Raw genomic sequence first — 27,192 nt, 5'->3', positions numbered from 1 at the left:
TCTGTTTAGAACCAGAGAGAAAACCTTTTCCCTCAATTGTTCTTTTTAAAGATGGTTGCTCAGCATTGACACAGAAAAACCTCTGACATAAAACTGGAGCCGTTCACAGCTGCAAATGACCCCGAAATGATCAAAATGTAGTGACCACAAAGAGAGGAACGTGTGCCCCCAGGCAGGCCTCCTGTGCACAGGGGTGCCTGGGGCGTTGGCGTGCCCGTGCAAGCAGTGCTGGGCTCCACAGTTTCCCTCAAGGGGACAGAAGTAGGAATCTGCTCTGACAGCTCCGCTCAAGGCAGCACCCCCTGATGGAGACGGGGGCAGCCCCTCGTGACTTCCAGATGTCCTGGTGATTCTTGGGCACAGCCATGGATCTCAGCTTCTTCATGACCCAGGGAATGATGGGGGACCAGCCCAGCAGCCTCGGGTCCCGCAGATCCTCCAGGGGACAGCCCAGTAGCCGCGGGTCCTGCATGGCCTCTGGGGGCAGCCCCTCATGAGTTCTGTGTGTCCTGGTGATTCTTGGGCATGGCCCGAATCTCAGCTTCTTCATGACAGGGGCCAGCCCAGCAGCCGCGGGTCCCACAGGTCCTTCAGGGGACAGCCCAATACCGTGGGTCCCATAGCTCCTCTGGGGACAGCGCCTCATGAGTTCTGGGGGTCCTGGTGATTCTTGGACACAGCCATGGATCTCAGCTTCTTCATGACCCAGGGAATGATGGGGGCCAGCCCAGCAGCCGTGGGTCCCACAGGTCCTCCGGGGACAGCACCTTGGTGGGCCTGTGCAACTCCCATGCGCTCCCTCTGGGGTCACTTGGCATCTCCCTTGCAGCGGCCTGCGTCTTCCTGCACTGAGTCTCCTCTGAGCAGTCTGTGAGGCTGCACTGTGCCCATGTCACGGGCACGGAAGCGAGAGTCCAGAAGGTCCAGATGACCTGCTCCCAGTCTCACCATGTGGAGCCTGGGCAGGGAGTGGTCCCTGAGCAGAGGAGGACTTGGGCCCAGGGAGCCTGAGGGAGGATGTGGCACAGTGATCCCACAGGAGGAGAGTGAGCAATGTACGGGCCTGGTGCTCAGACCTGCTGGGAGACCACATCGCACTGGCTCTGTCCCCAGGGCTGGAGGTTGTCAGGGTATCCACCCTCCCAGGCTGCAGGCTGGCAGGGACTGGCAGGAGAGAAGGCCCCTGGTACAGGACAGAGCTCTCAGGCAAAGAGGAGGGGGCAGGTGTTCCCCCAGCAGCTGGAGGAACTCAGGGTAGCCACCCTCCCAGGCTGCAGGCTGACAGTGACTCGCAGGAGGAGGCGCACCTGGGGCAGGAGTGAGCCCTCTGCAGAGAGGACGCGGCAGGTGCTCCCCCAGCAGCAGGGGCACTTGGACAGCCTGAGGGGGCATCAGTGGACAGCAGTGCCTGCAGCTGGGGTCTCCACACAGACCCCATCCTCAGGCTCAGCACAAGATTGTCTGATGGCCTTTGTCCCCCAAATACAAAGTCTGGCCCAGGATCCCCCCTCAAGCCCCAACTCCCAATCCTTTATACTCAGCTCAAGTGACAAGAAATGGCCAATAGTTTAGGTGGGGTGGGTGCACAGGGACATTTGTTTTTGTGGCCCATGCTGTACCGTGGCTGGCATTTTAAAGATCTCAGGGCTTTGATTCGAAAACGGTAGGATGCCGGGGACCCCAGACAGCTTTTGGAAACCTGCCTCTGGGCCTTGCAGCCCTCCCATCCCACCAGCGCTGCTCAGAATCCCTCCAGGTCACAGACCCACAGTCTTGGGTCCTCAGATGGCCCAGACGATGCACCTTCAAAAAGCGATCCTGGTGAGGCTGCAGGACACACTGCAGATTCCACCAAATCCCCCTCCCAGAAAGTGAGGGTACGACTGGACCAGCTGCCAAAAACTGACAGGTCAGGGTTCCAAGAAGACACCAGAGGCAGCATCTGAAGCCAGGTAGGGACAGTGAGAATCTCCAGTTTTGCCTAGGGGCAGCTCCCGTCCCCCTAAACCCTCAGTGGGATGGCTTTACTGGGGGATTGGGGGGGACCATGCCTGGAGGACCCATGGCTCCACTGTTAGAGGTCGCCGACTTGATCAGTGCACAGGTGGGGAAACCTGGCCACACCCAAAGAATTTCTAGAAACAGTAGCCATCTCAGTGGTAGCTGACCTGGGAGGTCAACCTTCCAGCTGCCTGAGGTGGGATCGAGCCACAGACCAGCACACTAGCCAGAAATGGAAGAAGGAGAACAAGTTCTTCATTTCATAGTTTCTAAGTCACCGGTTTGTTCCTACGGTCAGTATACTTTGCATCCTGGGAAATCTCTGCCTGTCTAAGGTCATGAAAATGTTCTCCTCATGTTCTCTGCTGGAGTTCTTAAAAAATCTCTGGTTTATAGGTAAAAATCATCCGGAATTGACTTTGGTTGTCACAGCCATGCTGGGAAAAGGATGGATTTTCCCCAAAATACTAAAAATAGAACTCCTGTATGATCCCACTGTCAGGTAGACCTTTTGGCATCAGCACAGTGGGTCGGTCCTGAGGCCTTGGAACACCTGTCCTCGCCCCGGAGGAGGAGGGCTGAGCGCGCATGCCCCGCACGGGTCGCGGGGCGGGACTCGGGCGCCTCCCGGCGGGAGGTGGGGGCAGTGCAGGATGCGGTGCACTCAGTTGCGTGGAGGCACCTGTCCCTTCTGGGGTCCAGCTGAATCCATTACATTTGGGAAATTCGAACTGAAATGGAGTCCAATTATCCCCTGACTTCTCCAGAAATAGAAACTATTAATTAGAAACCGTACGGAATTAAGTGAAATGCAGACACAGGCTTTACAACTTACACCAAAATTCATTTAAAATTGTAGATAAATTTAAAATGTAAAACTATCAAAATAAAGGGGGCTCCTGGGTGGCTCAGTCGGTGAAGCGGCTGCCTGCGGCTCAGGTCGTGATCCCAGGGTCCTGGAATCAACCCTCCGTCGGGCTCCTTGCTCAGCAGGGAGCCTGCTTCTCCCCTGCCTGCTGTTCCCCCTGCTTGTGCTTGCTCTCTCTCTCTCTCTCTCTCTCTGTCAAATAAATAAATAAAATCTTTCAAAAAACAAAAAGTAAAAAAAAGAAAATCCACATGGTCTTGGGTTCAGTGATGAGCTTTAACACACAACACCAAAAGCCAATCCACAAATGAAAAAAATTGATAACATGAACTTCCTAAAATTAAAACTTTTGCGGGGCGCCTGGGTGGTTCAGTCGTTAAGCGTCTGCCTTCGGCTCAGGTCATGATCTCAGGGTCCTGGGATCGAGCCCTACATCGGGCTCCCTGCTCAGCAGGGAGCCCGCTTCTCCCTCTCCCACTCCCCCTGCTTGTGTTCCCTCTCCCACTCCCCCTGCTTGTGTTCCCTCTCTCACTGTGTCTCTCTCTGTCAAATAAATAAATAAAATCTTAAAAAAAAAAACTTTTGCTCTGTGAAAGACCTTGCTCAGAAAACTAAAAGACAAGCCACGAACTGGGAGGAAATATTTGCAAAGCGCAAATCTGGTAAAAGATTTGTATTCAAAAAATACAAAAGACTATCAGAACTCAATGATAAGGAAACAAACATCCTAATTGATAATGGGTAAGGATCTGAACAGATGCCTGGACAAAGAAGATATTCAGATACAAAATAAGCATACAAAATTATGTTTGACATCATCATTAGGAAAGTACAAATTTAAACAACAGTGAGACAGCCAGTACTGCACACCTATCACAAATACTAAACTCCAAAAACAAGAACACCAATTGCTGGAAGGTGAGGAATGGCAGCAACTGTCCCTTCAGAAGACATTTTGGCCATTTTTTCCAAACCTAAGTTAGTCTCATGTTAAGATCCAACAATTGCACTTCTAGTATTTAGCAACTGCTTTGAAAAACTATTTCCGAACAAAAACTCACATGCAGTTATGCACGGTAGCTCCATTCATAATGGTTACAAACTTAAAGAAACCAGGATGTCCTTCCATTAGTGAATCCATAAGCAAACTAAGTGCATCCATGTGAAGGAAGCAGAATATGCCATGCAAAATATACCTCTTTGGCACAAGGGATATTTGGGCTGATTAATTTTAAGAAACGCCAGACATGGGAGAATCTCTGAAAACTGGGTAAAAGTTGCCATTTGGTGAGTGACATGTACACTTATAAAGGAACACCCCATTTGTAAGCCTGTCTCCCTCTGTATCAGGAACAGAATTACTAAATCTCAAGAAACGCTTACCAAAAGAGAAGGCACAGACTTAAAGCTGTGTAACAACCATACCCTCGTTTACTGTGCTCACCTGATAACATCCCTTAACTGGCCTTCCCACCACCCAAAATCTTTTGGTCTTTAGCTGAAGATAGCATTTAGGGTGAGGGCTGGGCCACTTCAAGGAATTACACCATTTTCCTGGGTATCTCCCATGAATACAGGACATATGCATGATATTAAACTTTGACTTGTTTTTCTCCTGTTAATCTATTCAGCAATAAAAAGAAATGAACCATCACCCCATACAATCACATGGATGAACGTTACATGTATTTTTCTAAGTGAAAGAATCCAGTCTGAAAAGGCTGCACACTGAGTGACCCGATTTGTAGGAGATTCTGGAAAAGGCAAAACTAGAGATGATATAAGGATCTGGGAGTGAATTCCATGATATTTTCATGATTTATACCTGCCATTAAGCATTTGACAAAACCCAAACCTTTTGGGGCACCTGGCTGGCTCATTTGGTGGAGCGTGCAACTCTTGATCTTGGGGTTGTGAATTCGGGCCCCATGTTGGGTGTGGAGATTACTTAAAAATAAAATCTTTAAAAAATACAAACATTTCTACATCCCAAAGAGTAATTAATAATCTACAGAAAGTAAGTTGTTTAGGATGTGGGAGTGTCACAGGATGGTGTGGGGGCCAAGGGCAGGCTGCCCCAAATCTGCCACTTTGACATACAGATCATTTTAAATAAAAGTTACTTAAGAGACAGCCTATGCAATGAGGACACTTAGACCCTCCTCTGTCCCCCTGCAAAGGAAATCAATCTCCCATGTGAAGGTATCCCTATACCAGGAGGTAAAGAGATTTTGACATCACCAGAGATGGGAGATTTGGAGCCCATAAGGCTGTATAAACAACCCTTGTTACTTTTTACTAATTTACGACCCCAGCCCAAATTTTGTTTAGAATTCCTTACTAATCGAAGCTCCCAAGGTTAAGTTTTCTTTGTCCTGTGATTTCTTCACAGGTGTAGTTACTCTTTGTCCAAAAAGTATAAAACCTGGCTTCCTTGGTCATTTCTTTAGACCTCAGGTTCATTATTGGGTCTCCACGTGCACAGTATTGCACTTTAGGTTTTTTTCTCCCACTTATCTGTTTCATGTCAATTTCTTTCCTCATCCCACGATAAGAACCTTGGACAAAGGAAAATTTCTTCCTCCCCTTCAATGGAATACAGAACGTGACACATAATCTAACTGTATTAGAAACATATGGGGGGAAAAAACCCTCACTGTAGGTTGTATGACAAAAGGTGCTGACCTAAGTAACTTTGGAAATGAATGGAATCTGTAGATTAAAGAAAAAATGTACTGTACGTACAGAGTAGACTCCATTTGATAAAGTTCTCTGCCATCAGAGTGGTAGCTAACAGTTCTGAAAACACCACATCTGTAATCTGGAATGGAGCAATGAATTAAATAAAGGGCCGGTGGTGAGAGCCAGGTTTGTCACTGTTAGAGTAGGAAGTTACAGATCAGCAAAGGGAGTAGATCACAATCTCCATGTGGTGGCGGACCAGGTTGGAGACATCAGTATAAACTCATCCTTAGCTTAATATGGACGCAGAGGGTTCCACACAGAAATCTTTATCATTAGGTGTGTCGACATAGGTGGGAATACAGGCATATATTGCCTTGCATTGTCCGCTGAGCATGGACATTTAGCTCCCCCGTGTAAGACTTTAATACCGTTCTCTACTACCCAGAGCTCCTTAAAGAACTTGCTGATGCTAGAACTTGGACAGTAAGTATAGGAGCCAGGATAATCTTGACGTATCAGAAAGTAAGGAAGTACCAAGAAAAGAGCCACAGAGATGGAATGATGTCAATGGAAAGCAGGAGCCGATGGAAAGTGCTCTCCGTCACCAAAGGAGGAATGAGCCAGCGACCAAACACTGAGGTGCTGGAACATAACCTACCCTGGTGTCCACGCTGGTAAAAATAAATGATTCTTTTTAAGATTTTTACTTATTTATTTGAGAGGGAGAGAGAGTGCATAAGCAGAGGGGAGAGACAGAGGGAGAGGGAGAAGCAGACCCCCCACTGAGCGGGGAGCCCGACGTGGGGCTCGATCCCAGGACTCTGAGATCATGACCTGAGCTGAAGGTAGACACTTAACTGACTGAGACACCCAGGTGCCCCCAAATAGACGATTTTTTAAAAAGAAACCACAGGGCCAAAATGGAGTCACTTACGTCAGGAGACCCAAGCCAGCAAACCAAGACTTACTACCTGACCTAACTGCAGTTCCACACACCCTCACCTCCACGTAAACTTTAACCGGTCAACCTGGAAAATGAACTGAATGGCCCCTTCTGTTCCCCTTAGGAGGGGGACATTGCCTAAAATAGTGCATCCTTTTCTAGTAATTTCTTTTTTTCAATGCCCTCTCTGCCTTTAAAATCCTTCCCCTCCCTGCAGCTCAAAGGAGCCCCTTTCTTTTTGCTAAATGGGATGCTGCCTGTTTCATGAATTGTTCAATGAAGCCAATGGGACTGGGATCTTTTAAATTACTTTGTTGCCTTTTTATTAACAAATTACATAGCTTTTTATAAGCGGGACTGCATAGACCTCTCCTATAAGAATTCCAACTAATAGATGTAGATAACCATTCATCAAGTAAATGGAGCTAACTCTCCTCTCCTAAAGTGGGGGCTCAGGGCAGTTGTCTTCCTGCACATGGGAAAGAGTAACTTCCTGGTGGGGAAGCCTGACCAATGCTGCCTCAGCCAGGTGACCAGCGTTACATGGACAGTGACAAGTGTTCCCTCGTTGTAAAGTAACGACAAAGCACTTTACCTCCCTGATCTGCTTCCTCAAAACCCATAACCCCAGTCTAATCAGGAGGAAAACAAGTAAATCCCAATGGGGGACTTTCTACAAAATGCCTGACCGGTCCTCCTCAACACTGCCAAGGTCACTGAAACAAAGCAAGACTGAGAAAGTGTCACAGCCAAGGAGAGCCTAAAGACACATGATGAGCACATGTCACGTGGTGCCCTGCATGGGATCCTGGAGCGAGAAAAGGTAGAACAGAGGGAACCTGAATAAAATACGGACTCCCGCTAAAAACAACATATCAATATTTGTTCACTAATTGTGACAATTTTGTAGAAAACTAGAAAAAGAGGAGAAATTAGGGGCACCTGGGTGGCTCAGTCAGTTAAGCGTCCGCCTTCGGCTCAGGTCATGATCCCGGGGTCCTGGGATCGAGCCCCACGTCGGGCCCCCTGCTCCGCGGGAGCCTGCTTCTCCCTCTCCCTTGCTGCTCACCCTGCTTGTGCTCTCTCTCTCGCTCGCTCGCAGTCAAATAAATAAATAAGATCTTTATAAAAAAAAACAGACATTAAAGGTCAAATAAGGGAAACCTATTGCATCGGACTGGAAGTCTAGAGGAAATGGGTGATTTCCTAATAAAAATGCACAATAATAAAATGGACGCTAAAATAAGGAAAAAACAGGCAGACCAATGAGCCATCCAGGGCCTCATCTTACTGCTGGTTCTCCTCTCACTGTTCTGGGGTTTTCCTCTCCTAGGACAGAAAAGGAACAGGGACAGAAGTGTTCTGGAGCTGCCCTTAGACCCGACCCCACTCACTGTCTTCCTCTCCCCCAGCCATACCCTGCTCAGCGAGGACACTATGCACAGGGAGTCTCAGGGATTGTGGATCCTGATGTGTCACCCAGTTCTTTTTTGGATGGCAAGGGACTGGACACACTTACTAAAGTAAAAGAAGTTAATATTTTTTAATGGTAGAAATACCTTAATACTTGCAAGAGACAAGAGTGGGTTTGGACCTGGCAGGCCCAAAGGCTCACACTCTCACAGTGTGACCTAGACACACTCCAACACTCCATCCTGCTAAGCGCTCTGGGGTGGCCCCATTCATAGGCACAGTCTCTCTCACTGCATCTGGGGCCTCCCACAACTCCAGGCTGACACCCACTCACCATCCATTCTACTGGGAAGGGTTTCTCTTTCCCTTGGGTTCCATGAAAAGTCATGGCTTTAACTGTCTTTGGCCCGGCTTGGGTCACACTCTCATCCTTGAAGCCATCAGAGCACCCAGAAAATAGAGCAAGGGGTTGGGTAGACTTGGATCATACACGCATCTCTGAAGTGGGTGGAAAGTGGGGTCTGCCCTCTGGAACTGTCTGGATGGTAGGCAGGTGACATGGGGTTCCCAAAGGCAAGCTGAGATGCTGGACTTGGACGTGAGAAGAGATGCCAGGCTGGGAAAGCAGCAGACTCCGCATCACTGGTGACTGACTGCACGGCTTTGGAATCTGAAGCCCAAGGAAGGAAGGGGTCACTTCATTAGGGTCACGGGCTGCAGCCGCCCATCCAGTGCTCTTGCTATTTTCCCATGACGGCAAGGCGCTCTCCTACTTGCTGAAAAAGCAACTTTGCTGTTGGTAGGAAACTCAAGGCTCCTGCCTTGGATATTGGGTCCTCACATCTCAGAGACTGGAAGGCACACAGACCTCACTCTTCTCCCTGGGAGGAAGGAGCCCCGGAGTCACACCTGCCCCCCACATTAATCGCTCCTCCCCAAAGAACAAACTGGCTCATTCTCCAGTCTCTTCTCTCTCCTTTATGAAGAACAGAGAGCAAATGTAAGGATGATAAGGAAAGTATCGCTCATTGAAACAGTGGGAGGCTCAAGGATTATTCCACACCACAAATCCACACATGGCAGACTTTCTGGAGGCCACAGTCCCTGAATCATGCATGTGACTCTCTGAAACCAGGCAGCCTCACTGAGAAACTGCCTGCTGGGAGGCACAGTTACTCCCATAACCTTAATTCTTAACAAATACGTATGTCAAAGGTTTACATCACAATCGGGAGGCCAAAGGACTGCAGGGTCAGTCTGCCGAATGGCTGTATGGCTGCTGTGGACAGGGCCACATCCAACACTTGGAGGGTTAAGAGACTGTGAAGGAGGAAGCCCTTGTCTCAACCACACAGACGTTGGGAATGGAAACATCCTGTGGGGCTGTCTACACTGCCCATGGGCCTGTTACACTGCCAGGAGCACAGTCAGCTCAGTAATGGCTGTGGGGGTTGTCAGGACCCTTTCTGGCCTGAGCTGGAGGGCCACAGATGGCTCCCTGGATGGTCAGAGGCCAAGGGCTGTCCTGTCTACTGCCTGTTTCCTGCCGATCACTCAGATGGGATGAAGGATCTAGCCAGCGCCAGGGGGGGGCCCCCCAACAGCCTGCAAGAAGGCTGTACATGGGGGCGGGCAGGCCACGGCAGTCAGTCCTATATGAATCCATTCGTGTCTACAGAGTGCCCTCGTGGGGTGGGGCCGTGCTGGAACTTGCGGCTGCCCAGGCAGAGTGGGGCCAGCAGCACCCTTCCCAGGTCGGAGGGTGGAAGAACCCTTTATAACCTCTGAGTCCCCCTATAACCCCTGACTGGGGATGAGTTGGATCTCAAACTGTCAGGAATCAGGTGGACATTTCACTTTTCTTCTGTCTGAGCCCAGGAGTGAAGGGCTGAAAACCAATGCTCCAGCTCACCTCTGACTCGTGTGTGACCCTGGGTGAGTCCTGTCTACCCTGGAGGCCCAGGGAGTTGGAGGAGGGGGAAGAAAGCCAATTATGCTTAAACCTAACCCCGATCCAGACCCTGGCCCTGACCCCAACCCATGACCCTCACCCCAACCCCACCCAGATTCTCAGGCTGATCCACACTTGCATCACGAACAGGCCCAAATCAGTTTTAGGGGGTTATTTTCTCCAGAGAGCTGCTCAGCTCTGCACTCCTGCCCACACGCCCATGGAGGTGGCCCTGCCTCCTGAGGACGCACAGGTTGCTGACTCCCACACCTCTTGCATACATCACCCAGCAGCATGGTGGGGTTTGTTTTGATTTTTTGCTAAGTTTTATTTTAATCCAAGGACTTTGATTCATACCAAATGTCATTGTAGAAACAATAGCAGAATCCAAAGTCTGGGTGATCAGTATTACTCAGGCAGCAAACTCGTCAATCACAGAATTGTTTTAAAGCAGGTCCCAGTTGTGTTGCATGGTTGGGACTTCTTTTTGGGTTTTTTTTTTTAACACTGTTCTTAAATATAAAGCTTTGCAACAAACCTTTGACTTATGTCAAATATAATTAAAAATTAACAAATGAGTACATTGTATCAAAAAGTACGAAGATATACATTTCATGCACATACTTGTATATATGTATATATGTATATATTTTACATGCACACATAACTTCATCAAACTACAGCCACTGCTTGACTGGTCCAGATGCAGACAACTGGTTAATGCATTTCAAATTTGGCAACTCACTATGAGATCTCAGTGGAAACATATGATAGCTGAGAAGAGACGATACAGAAACAAAACCCAAAGTCAGGAAAACAAGACACAGTATCTCTTCCCCCACTCCCTGTAGTTTTCACCAATTCCAGTGTCTAGAAGAATCCAGACAGACTGGTGAGGCCGTGTGGGGCTAGAACAGTGATTCTCCACCCAACATGGCCTGGGAAGCAGCTGCGGTTCTGCACAGAATGGATACATTCACAATAACGTGGGCCAGAGATGAAACATCAGTATCAAAATACACATCCTTCTGCTTTGCAACAGGAACAGAGCTATCTCATGCAGAGTCTGAGATACCATTCCAGTTATTATTTCCTATTGCATGTAAAATACTCTGTAATCTTAAAGTTTCAGAGTATTGTGCCTTCCAGTAAGGAGGTTCTATAAAATGGTTTGGTCACAATCATGCTGAAACCCTAGAACAGGTGGTGGTCTTACGTGATTTATTTCTATTGAATGTGTGTCCTTTGTTGCATAGCCCTGTGGGTTAACGACATCCACTCACTGGGACACACCTCCACACAGAGAAACACACACACACGTCACAGGCCAGGTTTCTTTAAGGTGAGTCATGGGGCAACAGCCAATGGGAACACTCAAATGATCCAGCGAAGAGATCATCTTACATTTCCAAACACGGAGGATGCACCAAAATCTAATCATCTAAATATTCCTTTTGTTCACAAAACAAAGGGTCTCCCGGCATTTTATGCACAGCCTCCTACCTACGGTGTTTCCCTTTTGACAGTGGCCATGAGGTTGGATTTCCCTTTCGCTTCCTGCTTTCCCGTGTCTTGTGCCACAGTGCTGGGCTTCAGATGGCTCCTACCTGAGCCTCAGTCGCCAAGCTTCTCCTTGCCCCATCGCTTCCTCTGAGTTTTGGCCTCATTTCAGTCGGGCCGTCCCAAGTGCCCACACCTGCACAGACACAGGCCCTCCCTCCTGCCCGCCGGGTCCATCTCCACTCCCCCACCTCTCCCTCTTCCCACGACCTCTCCCTCTCTCTGGCCTTATCTGAAAAGAAACTTTCACAACAGATACCATGCCCTCTTTGGCAGGCATCCTGTCCCTGAGATTCAGACGTAGAACAGACTGAAAACACCCCATACAAGGACACGCTCTACACTGCTCTGTGGCTTCCCAGGGAACCCTTCCACTTGTGGGAGGAAAACAGGGAAATGGTCACTTCGTTTCCAACTACAACCGTCCCACTGGATGTTATATGAGTGTTCTCCATGGACACCAGCTTTCTACTTGGTTGATATTTGGAACTGGAAACAGTTCCAAGGATTCACCCACGCTTCACACAGGCTTCACATCACCGCCCCCAGGAGCCTGGCACGAGAGGGCTCGGAAGTCAGGCACTTGGTCGAGAGCAGCAGAAGCCAGGGGAGCTGGGGGGCCACCCAGGCTGGACGCAAGAGCATCTCCTCGCACGAGAGAGAGAGAGAGAGAGAGAGAGACACCACCCCCCCCCACAAAAAGCTGAGAGCTTCCTCCAGGTTGGATTTTTTTTAAGTTCTGTTACTATTTCCTTCCCCATTTTTCTGTTTTTCTCTTCTTTCTAGATCAAGTATATGGAATTGACAAAAGAGGGAAGGGTGTTTCAATTAAAAACCAAAACCAACAGCAAGAATGTTTTCCAGATTTGGTCCCTGTCAAGGTTGACAGCATCTGGGAGAGGACAGAGTGTGTGTGAGTGTATTTCTGGTGTCCACCTGCTGTTTCAGTACAAAGAGCCACGCTGGATGTGTTTGTGTTTGTGGGCGCCGACAAGAATGCACGGAGCCACAGGCCGGGCTCCTGAGGTTACTGCTGTTGACCATCCACTCTGTCTTATCTGGCCAGGCGTGTAAACATGCCGGGCTCCGTACCACACACGTGGATAAAGGATGGTCTCTACCAGATCCAGACCTCCTAAAAGTGGCCCAGGCACACCCCCCAGACGCTGGGAGCCATCACACAGGATTCAGACTGACAGGGTCCCACTCAGCACATGCAGTGACTTCCCGTGTAGGGTCTGTGGCACGAGACCCAGGCAGGCAGCATACAAGGGGACAGAGAGAGCCACGTCCCTCTCCGAAAGGGCTTTAGGAATTGGTCCAGCGTGAAAGAGAAGGTGGGGGCGGGGGGGTGGGGGGGAGCCACGGGGCCTCCCCTCAGCTGGCCCCAAAGGCGGGGTCGCTCCAACCAGGGGCTGCTGCCCCTGCCTCAGTGCCCCTGCGCGTCCCTGGGAGCCCAGCGTGGATGATAAAACTCATCGGCTGGAACGCGCCCACTGAGCAGGCATGAAGCGGAGGTGCGGCTAGCACCAGTGGTCTTGATCGGGGTGGTGGTAGCTATGCTGAACCCGGCCGCCCGAGCTGAGCCCCAGAGTGCAGTGGTAGCTGTTGGGCACGCGGCGGAGGGGGTGCGACTGGGAGGTCAGGGAGGACACATAGGAAGTCCGGGAGGAGCGGCCTGAGTTGGTGGCCACAGCCTCCTTGAAGGTAAGCGTGTCCTCAGGCTGGGTGCTGGCAGTGTCCTCACTGTCCAGACGCTGCCCCAAGTAAGGGTCAGAGCCGATCCTAGAGCCGGCGGCCAGGGGCTGGCTGAGGGGGTCTCTCTGGAGCAGAGCGTTGTGTTCGGAAAGGCCACGGCTAAGCCGGCCCGGGGAAAAGGTGGGGAGGCTGGTCTGTGCCCCAGCAAAGTGGACAAGCGAAGATTGGCCATCTTGTAGGTGACACTGGGAAGGGGGGTCAGCGAAGTCTGGGGGAGCTGCCTCCGCCCACCACGGCCAGGGGTGCTAGCACCGGATGTTGACAACAAGGGGCTCCCATTCACTGAACCACCACCCTACAAGAAAATAGAACAGAGAAAAAAAAATCAAAGTCCCAGACCAGAGGCCAATGCAGGTGAGAACCATGGAGGTGGGGGGTGAGGCATGGAGAGAGGCAGGCACCCTGGGAGGGGACCCGTAGGGTGTGTGGTGGAGGGGGGAAAGCCGCTGGTGCCGGTAGGCCTGGGGAGGTGGTTGGGGACCAGTGGGGAACAAAGGGACAGGCACAGCTCAGGGAGAAGGGAGACCAGAGGCCAGTCCAGGGCAGTTGGGAGGGGAGGATCGGGCTGGTGCGGGAGGAATGGAGCAAGGAGGGGGGGAGCACAGACTCGGGCCTGGGAACCAGGACATGAAGGAGGATTCAGAGCATGGTGGGGGGGGGGGCTCATAAGGAGGGACAGTGAGGGGGGTCCTGTCTTACCGGTCTTGGGGGTCCTGGCTCCTGCCCAGCTGTTGGTGACGTGGGGTGGCTGCTGAGGGAGGGTTTGGGCTGCGAGGGCTCCCGGCCCCCAAAGCGGTCACAGGAGTAGAAACGCTGCTTCTCCGAGGAAGAGGAAGAGGGCTGCCTCCGCTCTTGGGACCGGCCCCGCTCCTGTCTGCGCTCCGTCCGGCAGCCTGTGGGCCCCTCTTGTGGGGGTGGGCCTGGCCCTGCAGCACTGCTGGGTGCTGGCCAGGAAGAGGGGAAGTCAGCACAGCGAGCCAGGTGGGGAGACAGACCCCCAGCCCAGACCCAGTCCCCAGGGCCAGCAGGGGGACCCAGGGGGAGAGCTGAGGTGCGTGGGTGATCCTGCCTGGTCCCCAGACCTGGGCCTCACAGCCCCCTACTCAGGGCCGTTTGGATGGTGGAGGCACAGAAAGGAATGCCTCAGGCCCTGGCCATAGGAGGGACCCCCACACGCACCGCCATCTGTGTCTGCGGACAGGCTGGGCCCCTTCTCCAAGGACTTCTGCTTCCTCTCCCTGCGGCAATGGCAGCGGTGGTGGTGATGGGGCGCAGCCTGGCTGGCTGGGGCACGGTCCAGGGCAGCGCTGCAGAGATGAGCCGTGTGGGGACGCTGGGGCGCCAGTGTGGAGATGGAGCACTTCATGGGGCTGGCGTTGGGGGCCGGCTGCGGGTGGGATGTGGGTTGGCACACAGTCTGAGAGAGGGGCCTGGGGCAGGCTCCAGGGTGGCCCTGAAGGCCTGGGGCTCAGGAACCACCAGGCCCCTCCCTCTCCCCAGAAAGCTCTTCCCCACCCAGGCCCACCCTTTCTCCCAGAGCACGCTGCACAAGGTGCTGTCCGTCTCTGCCAGCGGGGCCCAGAGAGCTGTTGGCCTCAGTGTCCCTGGGGGACAGGGAGGATGCCAGGAAGAGGGAGGCTGCGGGCCTGGCTGGGAGAACCCTGAGGGGTGGCTGCGTGTGATGGCCCTGCTGGGCCAGGGCCATGGGGCTCCTGCCCTGGGCTGAAATCGGGACCTGCGGAAAGGGGCCCTCCCAGGGGAGCTGACCCACAGCCTCCACTCGGCGTCCTCAAGCTGGCCGCCCAGCGGGCCAGGCTCGGGAAGGGGAAGAGGGCGGGAGCCACCACCAATGGGAGGCAGAGACAAGTTTAGAGAATGAAGTCATTGGAATGTGCAGAACCAGGAACCACAAAAGGAGGCAGGGACAGGGCCAGCCCCAGGCAAACACTGAGGGTCCCCGGCTGGAGGACATGCCCCTCTAAAGCCCCTCACCATCCCAGGAAGTGAAAGCAGGGCCCCCTGACACAGCCTCAGGTCTGCAGGCCCCTCTCTGAGTCCTTGTGAATGGGCCCACAGCCCCCTTGCCCTGGAGCTTCCTGCTCGGTACTCAAAGCATCCCCGAAGGAGCAGGGGATGGAGGTGGTGCCGCCTCCAGAGTCCAGAGAAAGAACAGGGCAGGTCGGGCGCCTGGGTGGCTCAGTTGGTTAAGCAACTGCCTTCGGCTCAGGTCATGACCCTGGAGTTCCAGGATCGAGTCCCGCATTGGGCTCAGCAGGGAGTCTGCTTCTCCCTCTGACCCTCCCCCCTCTCATGTGCTCTCTCTCTCAAATAAAATAAATAAAATCTTTAAAAGAAAAAAAGAACAGGGCAGGTCCTCCCCAGAGCATCGATGGGGGAAAGGGAGGACCAAGCTGTGAGGCACCGTGTGCATGGCGGGGGGGCTGGGAGGGGCAATGCAGGCTGGCGTGAGGAGGGGTGTCCTAGAGAGAGGGAGAGTCTGGGTCAGGGACACTGGGCTGGGAGATGGAAGCCCCAGGGCCACCGCAGGAGGCTGAGCACCGGTGGGTGGTGGGGATTCCTGGCAGGCCTCCGAGGACTCTGGCTGCACCTCTTGAGACCATCGTCCTGGGAGCTCCCAACAGGGCTGACAGTGTCCAGGCCGCCGTGCAGGTAGGGAGCCCTCACGCGGGACACAAGCCCTCCCCAAGCCAGGACTCCTCATCCCCCACGCCCCCACCCTCCCATGACCCTGGCCCTCCCAGGCCACCCACCTGAGTCTCTGCAGCCGGGCGAGGCATGGAGGCCGTGCGTCCCTGGCTCTCCAGTCCGGGTTGGGGCTCCCCGTCCGGACCTCTCAGGGCCATGCTCTGCATCTGGACGTCCACAGCCTGGGCACACAGCAGCCCGCAGTCACACCGGCCCCCACCCCACTCTCACCTTCCCCCCCATCCTGGGCTCCCCGCCACACTCCTGCCATCTCCCACCATCCCTGTCTCACCCCAATCCTTATCTCATCCCCCATCCCCAGCCTGGCTCCCCAGCCCTGGGAGCCCTCCCCGGGTTTCCTGGCTGCACCACTGGGATCTCTGTAGAGTGGCCACGCTCCAGGGGTGTCCTTGCCTCATAGGGTACCTCCTGGGTCCTCTGAGTACCCCAGGAAACAGACTCCTTGATGCCACTCTCCTGGGTTTGTCTGTAGAGAAGAGAGGATTGTGCTGTTGGCTCAGAGGTCTGTGGGCCTTGGAAGGCCCACCAAGGACCTGGCTCCAACCTGCCAGGAACCTACACTGGCCCCTTCTACTCTGGGTTAGAAGCAGCCCAGATGCATGAGGCCCTTCAAGTACAGGCTCTCAAGTGGCCACAGAGCAAGGGATGTGGACCCAGTACCAGGGCTCAGAGCAGATGGGCAGAGAGGGCCCCGGACATGAGTCCGAGGGAGGTCTGGGCCCACCGCTTGCTGGTCTAGGGACACCCGGCAGGTTCCTCGGCCCTAGACAGGGCCTCCCAGGAGTAGTGGGAGGCCACATGTGCACAGCATGCATGACGCAGAGGGCAGACATCCTGTCTACGCTGGTGCACAGCAAGCCGTGACCACTACGTTAGGGGCAGTGTAGTACTCAGGAAAACCTACCTGATTAACAGTCCAAGACCCACAACCAGGCTGCAGAAAAGAACATCCAAACATGTACAGATGAGGAGGAAATCAGGAGCCCTAAACATGCATGCTGTGCCCAATCTGGTACCAGGCCCCACACCTTAGCCCTTGCTGGATGAGGCAGAGCACAGTCCCCCCTCTTTGGGCTCAGCCAGTGATTTCCTTTAGCCAATAAGGGTGTTAGCAGACCTGGGACCCTGCTGGCCCTGAGGGGGTGGCTGAGAGGAGCCTGCCTGCTACCACCCCCCAGCGACACACGGTACAAGACAGGTAGGTGACTGTTAGTTCGCAACACTTGGTTTTGGGTGGTTCATTACCAAGAATTATTGTGGCAAGAGTTAGGGGTTAGGTAACAAGGACGTTACCAATTTGTCTACAAAATACAATTGCTTCAGAAATCACTACTGGAGTGGAGATCTGAGGAAAAATGTCTTAGAGGAGTTAGGAAGACTAGACACACACAGGCCGTCAACAGAATGGGGTCGAAACAAATCATTTCTCAATGGGCAGTGAGGAAGCAGAGGCAGAGGCCCCTCACTGGAAAGGGAAATGGGCACGCACAATGGGAGGTGACAGTGGGAACCACCGACTGTCTAAATCCACTGACCTCAGTGCCATCAGAGGCACCCGTGTAACGTTTTGGGAATTAGCTTTGGAGTCCACCATGGACCGCTCCAGCAGCCCGCCTGGACTAGCTTTCAGGCAGCATCTGCGGGGAACCATTTGGGGGGAGGTGGGCACGGGGTGGAACAGAGAGGCCAGTCTCCCAAAGTGGTGATGGGACCTGAGGGCTCCATGTCCTGCAGCACAGCCTACAGGGAGCCCCTCTGGGAGGGGGAGAAACCAGGAGTCCTACCTCCTCCGTGCACCTCACACCCTGGCCAGGTACTGACACGGCCCCGCCGTTGCTGAGGGACGCAGAGCTCTTCTGCCGAAGGAAAACCCGGGCTCCTCGGAGCACAGCCGGCTGTGTCTGCTCCAGCGTGGCCTTCAGAGGGTGGAACAGGGACACAGGGCCCATCTGTAGAAGGGACGCAGGGAAGAGGAAGAGCTCTAAGGGCACAGACAGGTGTGCCAGAAAGCTGGCCTGACCCCACAGCATGGGTTGGTGCTCCTTCTGCCCTGCCCCAGCCCTACACAGGAGGTAGGCGGGGGCTTACTCCCAACCTGGCCTGTGAGTGACATCAGGAAAGTCATTTCACTTCTTGGAGCTTCAGTATCCCTACCTACAAAATCTGGGGACCTCATCCAATTAAAAATGGTAAAAGGTTTCATCTCATCATCAACTTGGATTGATGGGTAGAGGCTGCATGACCCCGGACTGAGCAGAATTCTAAGGACATTTCAGGGCTCGGGGGGTGGCGGGGGGGCACTAATGGGTGTCTGCAACAGAGAGGGGAATGGGGGATGTGGTGTGGGCATCAGATACTTCCCATCCCACGATGGGTGAATGTCCCTGTAAGCTCCGAACCAGGCAACTTTCTAGACAGAGTCTACGTATGGTCACTGATGGTTTGGCTGCATGGGAAAGTTGTTATCTTTGAAGGATGACGTCAGGAAGATGGGGCCCCAAACCAGCCCAGTCAGAGTCATGAGGGGAAGAAATCATGACCCTGGACCCATCAGTTTGATTCTCTCCGGTCCCTGCCAATGTGCACGGTAATCAGGTTCTCCTCGAACCTCCCCAAACAACCTCCTCAAATATTCTTCAAACTTCTTTCTTCTAACACTTAAAACAGTGGTATCTCCAGGGAACAGGTCCTCACCCCTTGTCTACTGCTCCTGAACACTAGGTCTCCAAGTCAGGGGGCCCCCAGTACCAGCAAGAGACCAGCCGTTGGAAAGCACTCAGGCTGTATGGGGTTTCTGACTTTGGGGTCGGAGAGTGAGGCTACAGTAGGAACCTCTCATCTTCCTTTTCCCGCCGTGCAATCCCCAGGAAGGATGTGGGTTTCCTCTGCCGTCAAAACAACTGATGCGTGCCAGAGTCTGAGGTTTACTTCTTGGAAATCCTGGAACTCGGTACCTGGGACAGGCCTCCCGTGGCCTGGTGAATCTGGTCTCTGGGGGTCTTGTTCTGTTTGTAGAAGTCAAGTATCATCAGAGCTGCATACACCTTTCCTACGGTCATCTCATCGGCTGGAGGGAGAGAAAACAGAGGGTGGGGTGTGGAGGAGGAAGGGGAGGTGGGGGGGCAAGGGAACAGCCTCCACCACAGGGACTCCTGGACACGCTCAGGGAAGGGCACAGGGCTTGGCCGAAGTTGCATCTGTGGACACTGAGCACGTGTCCTCTGGAGCTGTACTGACTCTCCACAGGGCCCTCCATCTCCTCCCAATGAAGTGGATGTGGGGTTTAATCTTTAAGCACCTCATCTCTAACTGTAGGAGTCTCCCTGCTGTTCTCTGGATTTTTTTAAGTATACACCCCCACCAGGAACGTGGGTGACTGTGGTCAACAGAATAAAGCCCAGGGAATCCCTTCCCACAGTCCCTATGCACCCACTGGTAAGACCGTTCTCCCTGCAGGTGGAAACTAAGTCTAGACTATTGACGAGGTCACCCTGGCCCAGGCCTCCCGGCTCTGCCTCTGGGTGGGACACAAAAGAGGGGTGAACAAGGAGAATTTCTTGCCCTCACTTACGTTTATGGGGTGGCACCAGTAAATCCAGGGTCTTCTGGGGCAGATTGGCCCACACAGAGGAAATCTCCTTCCTCAACTCTGCATCACACTGATGCTGCTTGGTGCCGGCTGGGGCAGGACAAGGGTGTGGAGGGGAAGAGAGATGTTAGGAGCTGTCTCACGGGCCCCCTGGGGGAGCCGGCAGGGAGAGGTGTGGTGTGAGGGGAAATGGGGCAAGGACCGTGCCAGGAGAAAGGGCAGAGCGGGGAGAAGCACGGCCACGGCGTCTGTCGGAGCGTCCCTGATGGGCACGTGCAGAGACAGAGGCCTGTGTGCGTGGGCCCTGGGAGTGGAGAAGGGATATGGTGGCGGTCCAGCTGTTCGTCCAGCCATTCAAAACTATCAAGAGAGCACCCTCCCGTGCCAGGGACTATTCTAGGTGATGGAACAAAAGCAAAGGAGCCGCCTTTGTGGCACCATGTGGCTTGACTCAACAATAAAGTGGCAGTAAGTTCAAAAGCTAGTGTGTTGGGTGCAGAAAAAGCTTAAGTAGGGAGGGATGAGAAATATTAGGAGGGCTGAAATTTTGGACAGGGGAGTCAGGAAAGGTCTCATGAGAAGGTGGTGTGTGTGTAAGACCCCGAAGGCAGAAAAGGACCAGGGGGTGCAAAGGCCTTGGTGTGTCACACAACCAGCCAGGAAGGCACGGCTCACTGAGCGGGGGGTGGGGGTGACGGGCTGCAGGGAGCAGATGTTGAGATAGGAAGCAGCAGAGCGTGATAAGCAGAGGGATAAAATACTCTGACCTTTTTTTAGCATCAGGTTTACTATGGTATAATGTACATACAACGAAATCCACCCTTTTCAGTTATCCCATTCTATGAACTTTGGTAAATCCATAAAGCCACACATCCACCCCACAATCGAGTCATGGTATATGGCCCCACTGCCAAAGTCCCTCTGTGCTCCCTTTGTAGCTGACCCCTTGGCCTCCTCTCACCCCGTCCCATCCCTAGTGTGTTTTCTGTCTCGGTCTGTTTTGCCTTCTCCAGAATGCCCCACAAACAACGTCATTGGGTGTATTGGCTTTTGAGTAGGACTTCTCCACTCATTGTGGTGCCTTTGAGATTCAGTCCACGTTGTTGAGTGTATAAGTAGCCTGTTTCTTTTGATTGCAGAGTACTACCTTGTGGTATGGATAGACCCCAATTTGTTTATCCATTCACCAGTTGTGAGCATTTGAGTTGCTTACATTTTGAGGAGATTATGAAATAAAGCTGTGAACATTTGCATATAGGTTTTTGTGCAGATGTATGTTTTCTTTTATTCCCACTTGGGAGTGGGCTGGCTGGGCCGTACGGTAAGGAACTGCCAAACTAGGATCACAAGAATTCCATATTATGCATTCTCACCAGGACTTAATATTGTCATTTAGAAAAGTACTTTAGTCGTATTAATAACCATGTAGTGTTATCTTACTATGGCTTCATTTTGGATTTCTCCCATCCAAGTACGAACCAGGCCCGACCCTGCTTAGCTTCCGAGATCAGACAAGATCGGGCGCGTTCAGGGTGGTATGGCCGTAGACTTCATTTTGGATTTCTCTAATGATTAATGATATTGAGCATCTTTATAGGTGTTTATTTGCCTTCCATATATATTTTTTGGTGACATGTCTATTTGAATCCTTTACCCATTTTTATTAGGTTGTTTACTTTCTTATTACTGAGTTGTGACAGACCTTTATCTATTCTGGAAACTGATCCTATATCAGATACATGGTTCAAAAATATCTTCACCAATGCTTTAGCTTTGTCTTTTCATTTTCTTAAATGTCTTTTTGAAGAGCAAAAGTTTTTAATGTTGATAAAGTTCAATTTTTCAATTTTTCTTTTATGGCTCATGCTTTTTGTGTCTTCAAAAATCTTTGCCAAACTCAAAATTGCCAAAATCTCTCTCCTGTGTTTCCTTCTAGAGGTTTTATAATTTTACATTTTACATTTATGTCTATGATCAATTTCAAGTTAATTTTTGTAGGAGGTAAAAGGTATGTGCTATGGACTGAATTGTGTGCTGCCCCCGTTCACATGCTGAAGCCGGAACCCTCATTGTGACTGTATAAGGCCGAGAAGGAGGCAATTAGGTGAAATGAGGTCAGAAGGATGGGACCCTGACCCAGAGAGTTAGTGTCCTTATGAGAAGAGACACCAGAAAATTCGTTCACTCTCTGTATGCACTCAGGGAAAGACCATGTGAGCACACAGTGAGAAGGTGACCACCCTACAAACCAAGAGAACAGGCCCAGGAATGAAACTTACCTTCCTGGCACCTTGATTTGGACTTTCAGCCTCCAGACTGTGAGAAATAAATTTCTGTGTTTAAGCCACTCAGTTGTGGTTCTTTGTTATTGGCAGCCCTAGCAGACTAAGACGCTAAATGTCAAGATTTTTCCCTTTTCTGGGTAGTTGTCTAAATTTTTCAAGTACCATTTGTTGAAAAAATTATCTTTTCTTCATTAATTGCCTTTACAACTTCATCAAAAATCCATTGGCAATGTAAGTACGAGTCTCTATTGTGTTCCACTGACCCATGTCTCTGTCCTGTCACCAACACGATACACCTCAATTGACGTGCTTTATAGAAAGTCTTTGATTCAGGTAGAGTAAGTTTTCTTTGTTCTCTTTTCAAAATTGTTTGTTATTCAAGTTCTTTTGCTTTTCTAGATACATTTTAGAATTTGTTTGTACATTTCTACCTAAAAACCTGTTGGGATTTTGATTGGGTGAACATTTATTCTATTGATGAATGTGGGAAGAATTGACATCATGACAATATGGAATCTTCCAATGCATGAAGATGATGCAGTGCTTAATTTTTAGATCTTCTTTGCTTCTTTCAATGTTTTGAAATTTGCAACATAGAGATCTCACATATATACTTTTTAGAGTTATCCAACAACAAAGAAGTACTTCATGTTTTTGGTGTGATTTTAATGGAACTTTTTCCCATTTCAATTGTTAATTGCTAATATACAGAAATACATTTGCTTCTTGCACACTGACCTTGTATCCTGTGACCTTGCTCTATACTTGGGGATGGTTTTAGTTACTTTTTTTAATGGCTTAAAACAACAGAAATTTATTATCTCAGTTCTGGAGGCCAGAAGCTCAAAATCAAGGTGTCCAGCATGACCGTGCCTCCTCCAAATGTTCTAGTGAAGAATTCTTCCTTGCCCGTTTCTAGATGTTGGTGGCTCCCAGCCATCCTTGGCGTTCCTTGGCCCGTAGATGCCTCCATTTTATTCACTTTTTCTTAGAGTCTTTCAGATTTTCTCCATAGATAATCATGTCAGTTGTGAATACAGGCAGTTTTATTTCTTCCTTTCCAATTGGTATGCCTATTTCTTTTTCTTAACTCATTACAATGGCTAGGACCTAACGTATGGTGTTGAACAAGAATGGTGACAGCAGACATCCTTCCTTTGTTCTTGATCTTAGGGAAAAAGGGGTTAGTCTTTCTTTGTTAAGTGTGTCATTCGCTGAAGGTTTTTCATAGATATCCTTGATCAGATTGAGGGGGCTTCCTTCAGTTTCTACTCTATGCAGAATTTTTAAAATCATGGATACTGAATTCTTGTGAAATGCTTTTTCTGCATCTATTGAGATGATCATATAGTTCTACTTCTTTGATATATTAAATTATATTGATTGGTTTTTTATACTTGAACTCAACTTGCATTCCTGGGATAAACCCTACTTTTGTCATCAAGCAAATAGATATATATACAGCCAGACTCAGTTTGAGAAAACTGGGTGGAATATTTTTGTGTCTACAGTCATGAGGGATACTGATCTGTCACTTTCTTTTCCTATAATGTCTTTGTCTCATCTTGGTGTAGGAGCAATGTCAGCACAATATGGTAAGTTGAGAAATGTCCTCTTTTTCTCTATTTTCTGGAAGAGTTTATACAGAGCTGGTATTATCTCCCCCTTAAATGTTTGGTGGACCTCACCTATGGAGCTAACTGGGCCGGGGATTTTCTTTGTTGGAAGGCTTTTAACTATAATTTAATTTCTTTAATAACTATAGTGCTACTCAGATTCTCTCTTCCTTTTTTTAACCCACTCAGGTTATCCATTCTTGAATGAGCTTGATATTTGGTGTCAAGGAATTTTTCCATTTCATTTAGGTTGTTGAAGTTATTGACAGAAAGTTGTTCATAAAATTTCCTTGTTATCCATTTAATGGCAGCAGGACCTGTAGTGGTGTTCTCTCTTTCATTCCTTATATTGGTTATTTCTATCTCTTTTTCTTGATTGGTCTAGCCAGAGGTTTATTAATTTTATTGCTTTGGTTTTTAACATGATCATTCTAGCTGTTCTGTTGCAGGCAGATAAGAACAGAGGCAGACCAGTCTGAAGCTACTCTAAGAATCGAGTCAAGACCCGAGAGAGGGGCTTGGACCAGGAGCTAGCAGTGGGAGAGGACATAGAAGTGACCATATTCTGGTATATTATGAAGGTGGAGTCAAGAGATATGACAGGAGATCATATATGGATCAAAACTGGGAAAAGGATTTTAAAAAAAAGAAAGAAAGAAAGAGGAGGTAAGAATGACTCCAGAGGTTTTTGTCTTGAGTGACTAACTGGAAGAACAGAGTTTCCCCTGATGGAGACGGGAAAGATCATGGGGAACACGTGGCGATCAAGTTTGGGCAAGTGAACTTTGGAATGCTTCCTGGGCCTCCCAGTGGAGACAGTAAAAATTCACATGAGAATGCAGAATGCAGGTCTGGAGTTCAGGAGGAGGCCTGCACTAAAAACACAAAGTTGGAATTCCCAGTATTTAGAGCCATGAAAATAGGTGGAATGACGAACGTGGCAAAGGGAACAGTCTGAGGGGCACCGTGACATTCAGAGGATGGGAGACATGAGAAAACAGAACAGGAAACATCAAAGGGATTCAAGAAGAACTACACGACCACGGAGGAAGGGCCGAGCCGCGGGCGGACGCGGCCACGGAGGAAGGGCCGAGCCGCGGGCGGGCGCGGCCACGGAGGAAGGGCCGAGCCGCCGGCAGACGCGACCACGGAGGAAAGGCTGAGCTGTGGATTAGGTAAAATGAGGACCGAGCACACGGAGGTCGCCGAACAGCTCAGCAAGAGTGGCTCCAGCAGCATTGCAGTGGAAACCCACCTGCAGACTGAACAAGAGAGACCAGACAGACAATACAGACCAGTCTCTCGAGGAGTTGGTCGCGAGGAGGGGAAGAATAAACATAGGGAAGCCAATGGAGGGAGCAGAAAACCTTTTAAAGATGGGAGAAATCATAGCTTGTTTATATGTTGATACAAAGAATCCAATAGGGAGGAAAAACTGACAGGGCAAGAAGCAGGGTGCAGAATTTCTGGCATGACATCTGTGGGTAGATGATGAGAACGGGACCTAGAGGGCAAGGGGGGCAGGGTACGGGACTGGCCTCGACTCATCCGCTACAAACGAAATGGCTGAGCTCAAGGGCTCGAGTGCGGCCAGGAGGGTGGTGTGGTGGCAGAGACAGTGCAGATCCCCTCTGGTGGCTCTAATTTTTCTAATTTTCACAGGAGGGTGAAGGTGGAAAGGATACACTGGAGGTTTATTCTCTCCTAGATTTGGCACAGGCTATGCAGTCCTATCAGTCAGCTCAGGAGAGGACCTGACAGGGCCCGGGGCCACTACGGGGAGTGGACAGAAGGCACACAGACGCTGCACCCTGGAAGGGTGCTACCTCATGTGAACCTATGTTCTGCCGTCACATGCTCTGGGTAACCTGGACAGGTCATTTAACCTGCACCTCAGCTCCCGCACATGAAAATGGGATCATTACAAGGCTCAAAGGCAGGGCGGTTATCAGGGGATGAGGTCAGTGCCCAACAGAGGCGCCATGAGCAGCTGTCCTTGGTCGTCTCCAGACAAGCCTCCTCACCCCCCTTCCCTGCACACCCAACTGGGGGTGGCTCTGGACTGAGGACCGCCCGGTCCTGGCTTGGTGCCCTCCCCAGATGCTGCCTTGCTCACCTGGAGCCAGCTCGATCTCCAGTGCAGTCCGAATGAGGGCCATCAGCGTGGACGTGAAGTGGACGGTCATGTCCTCATTGGAGATGGGCATGTTCATGCGAACCAGGCGCTAGAGACAAGGGGAGCAGGTCAGGGCCAGGCCTACCAGGGTCCCTCCACCACAGGACTACAAGGGGCTGGAGGCCCCTAGAGGCTGGGCTTCGCCTCCTAGGGGTGCTTCTGCAGGCGCCCAGGCAAAGTTGGGTGGCTGGGAGTTTTGCCAGCATTCACACTCACCCTTGGACCACACCCCCCCCCTTGGAGCAGTCCCTCCTTCTCCTAGCTACGGAAAAATAGAAGTCCAGGTAAAGACTGTAGCATAGCACCAAGCCAGAAGCCTGGATCCCTCTGAAAGAACAGGCACATGCTTAGCCAGAAGGACCCCTGCCCAAGGCTGGAATAAGGGGCGTGGGGCCTGGGCTGAAGAGGGAGGGATCTGGGCTGCAGAACAGAGGCGAGGCACCCTGGGATGGCCCACAGACAGGAGGGAAGACCCCTGTCCTTACAGCTCTGCTCAACGTCTTCTCCTCCACCGGCAGCCTGGAGCACTGGACAAGGGGCAGGTTAGCCAAGAGCACAGCTCTGAGCTCCCACTCCCAGTGAGGCATCCCTTCACCCCAGGAAGGCTTCTGCCTCTCACCACCCAGCCAGGGGGCCTGGAAGAGGCAGCCAGCACCTTCCAGTCAGAAGGACCCAGAACAGATGGTACTGCACAGGGCCAGCGTGGAGGCTGGTAGGGAGAGGCTCAGGGCCATTGCACAGGAGTAAAAGTACTTCGGACCAGACTGGGAGCAGTGCCCTGCTGCTTTGCTCCCTGTTTCCGCATCAGGTGAACAGCCCCTTTTCTCTCCTCATTTTTCAAGGACAGAAGAGCGGGAGACAGATGTGTGTCTGTACCACAGACCTCCGGGTAGAGCCAGCAGCTGCCCAGAGCCTGAGGCTCTGAGAACTTAGGTGGTGTCCAGGAAGAAAAGTACCCTTGGTGTGTCTGGCATGGTCTCAGCCTGGGAGGTCACCTAGCTGACCAGGTAGAGCCCTAGGGGCACCGTGACCTACCTGTCTTCTCTCACCGTTCTCTTGTCGTCTACCATAAGACAGAGCTAGAGAAGGGGGCACAGGGCCCCTCCCCGGGTTGTGCCTGTCCTCTGCCAAGCCCACATCCCATGACAGAGCAGCCTCTCTTCCCCTCTAGGGGGGGCCCCCAGCCCAGCCCCCAGCCCTGCCCCCAGTGTCTGGGCCCTAGATCCAATCCTAGGCCTAGTAGAGACCGGGTGGCTAGAGACACGAGCCCAGACTCTGCCCCCCTGAATGCTGGTGAAGCCCCACCTGACACATCGAATCGTGGTCCCAGGACCTCACACATCACCTTTGTGATGCACACCAGGAAAATCGGCTTTCCAGAGCACAGGGTCCCTGTAGACCAGCACCGATGGCAGGAGGAGAGGCAGAGGGATTCCTCTCTAGGGAAGTCAGGGAGTCGGGTCCCAGCCTGAAGGGGGAGCAAGCAGGTGATTTCCAAAAGAAGAGAGCTCTGTCCAGGGCACCTTCACCAGAGGCTCTCCTCTGCCTGTCCAGGCCCTAGAAGGGCAGGGATCTCTGGAAGTGGCAGAAGGACAAGGCCAGGGTAAACAGACAGGCATC

General features: G+C 51.5%; 2 protein-coding genes across 2 annotated transcripts in view; one reads left to right on the top strand and one right to left on the bottom strand.

Annotated features, from left to right (window-relative positions):
• Window positions 1-12,446, top strand: part of LOC148164581 (voltage-dependent N-type calcium channel subunit alpha-1B-like) — a 92,664-nt gene extending 80,218 nt beyond the window's left edge. The window contains exon 15 of the mRNA XM_088022870.1: window positions 12,370-12,446. Within this exon, the coding sequence (XP_087878996.1) occupies window positions 12,370-12,446 (77 nt within the window). The remainder of the gene's footprint in view (window positions 1-12,369) is intronic.
• On the bottom strand, window positions 10,165-26,053 carry LOC148164580 (voltage-dependent N-type calcium channel subunit alpha-1B-like). Its single transcript, XM_088022680.1, is given in 10 exon segments — window positions 10,165-13,342; window positions 13,345-13,474; window positions 13,879-14,123; window positions 14,359-14,566; window positions 15,951-16,067; window positions 16,300-16,372; window positions 17,728-17,855; window positions 18,861-18,973; window positions 19,478-19,585; window positions 25,513-26,053. Coding segments are annotated over 10 exon segments (1,617 nt in total). The 5' UTR covers window positions 25,610-26,053; the 3' UTR covers window positions 10,165-12,944.
• Between the last annotated feature and the right edge of the window lie 1,139 nt (window positions 26,054-27,192).

Source organism: Eumetopias jubatus, unplaced genomic scaffold (genome assembly GCF_037043125.1).
Source record: "Eumetopias jubatus isolate StellerSeaLion01/CBP00866 unplaced genomic scaffold, mEumJub1_p1.0 scaffold_4, whole genome shotgun sequence".
NCBI lineage: Eukaryota > Metazoa > Chordata > Mammalia > Carnivora > Otariidae > Eumetopias > Eumetopias jubatus.
The sequence above is the reverse complement of the archived record's forward strand: the minus strand, read 5'-3'. Positions and strand labels throughout refer to the sequence as shown.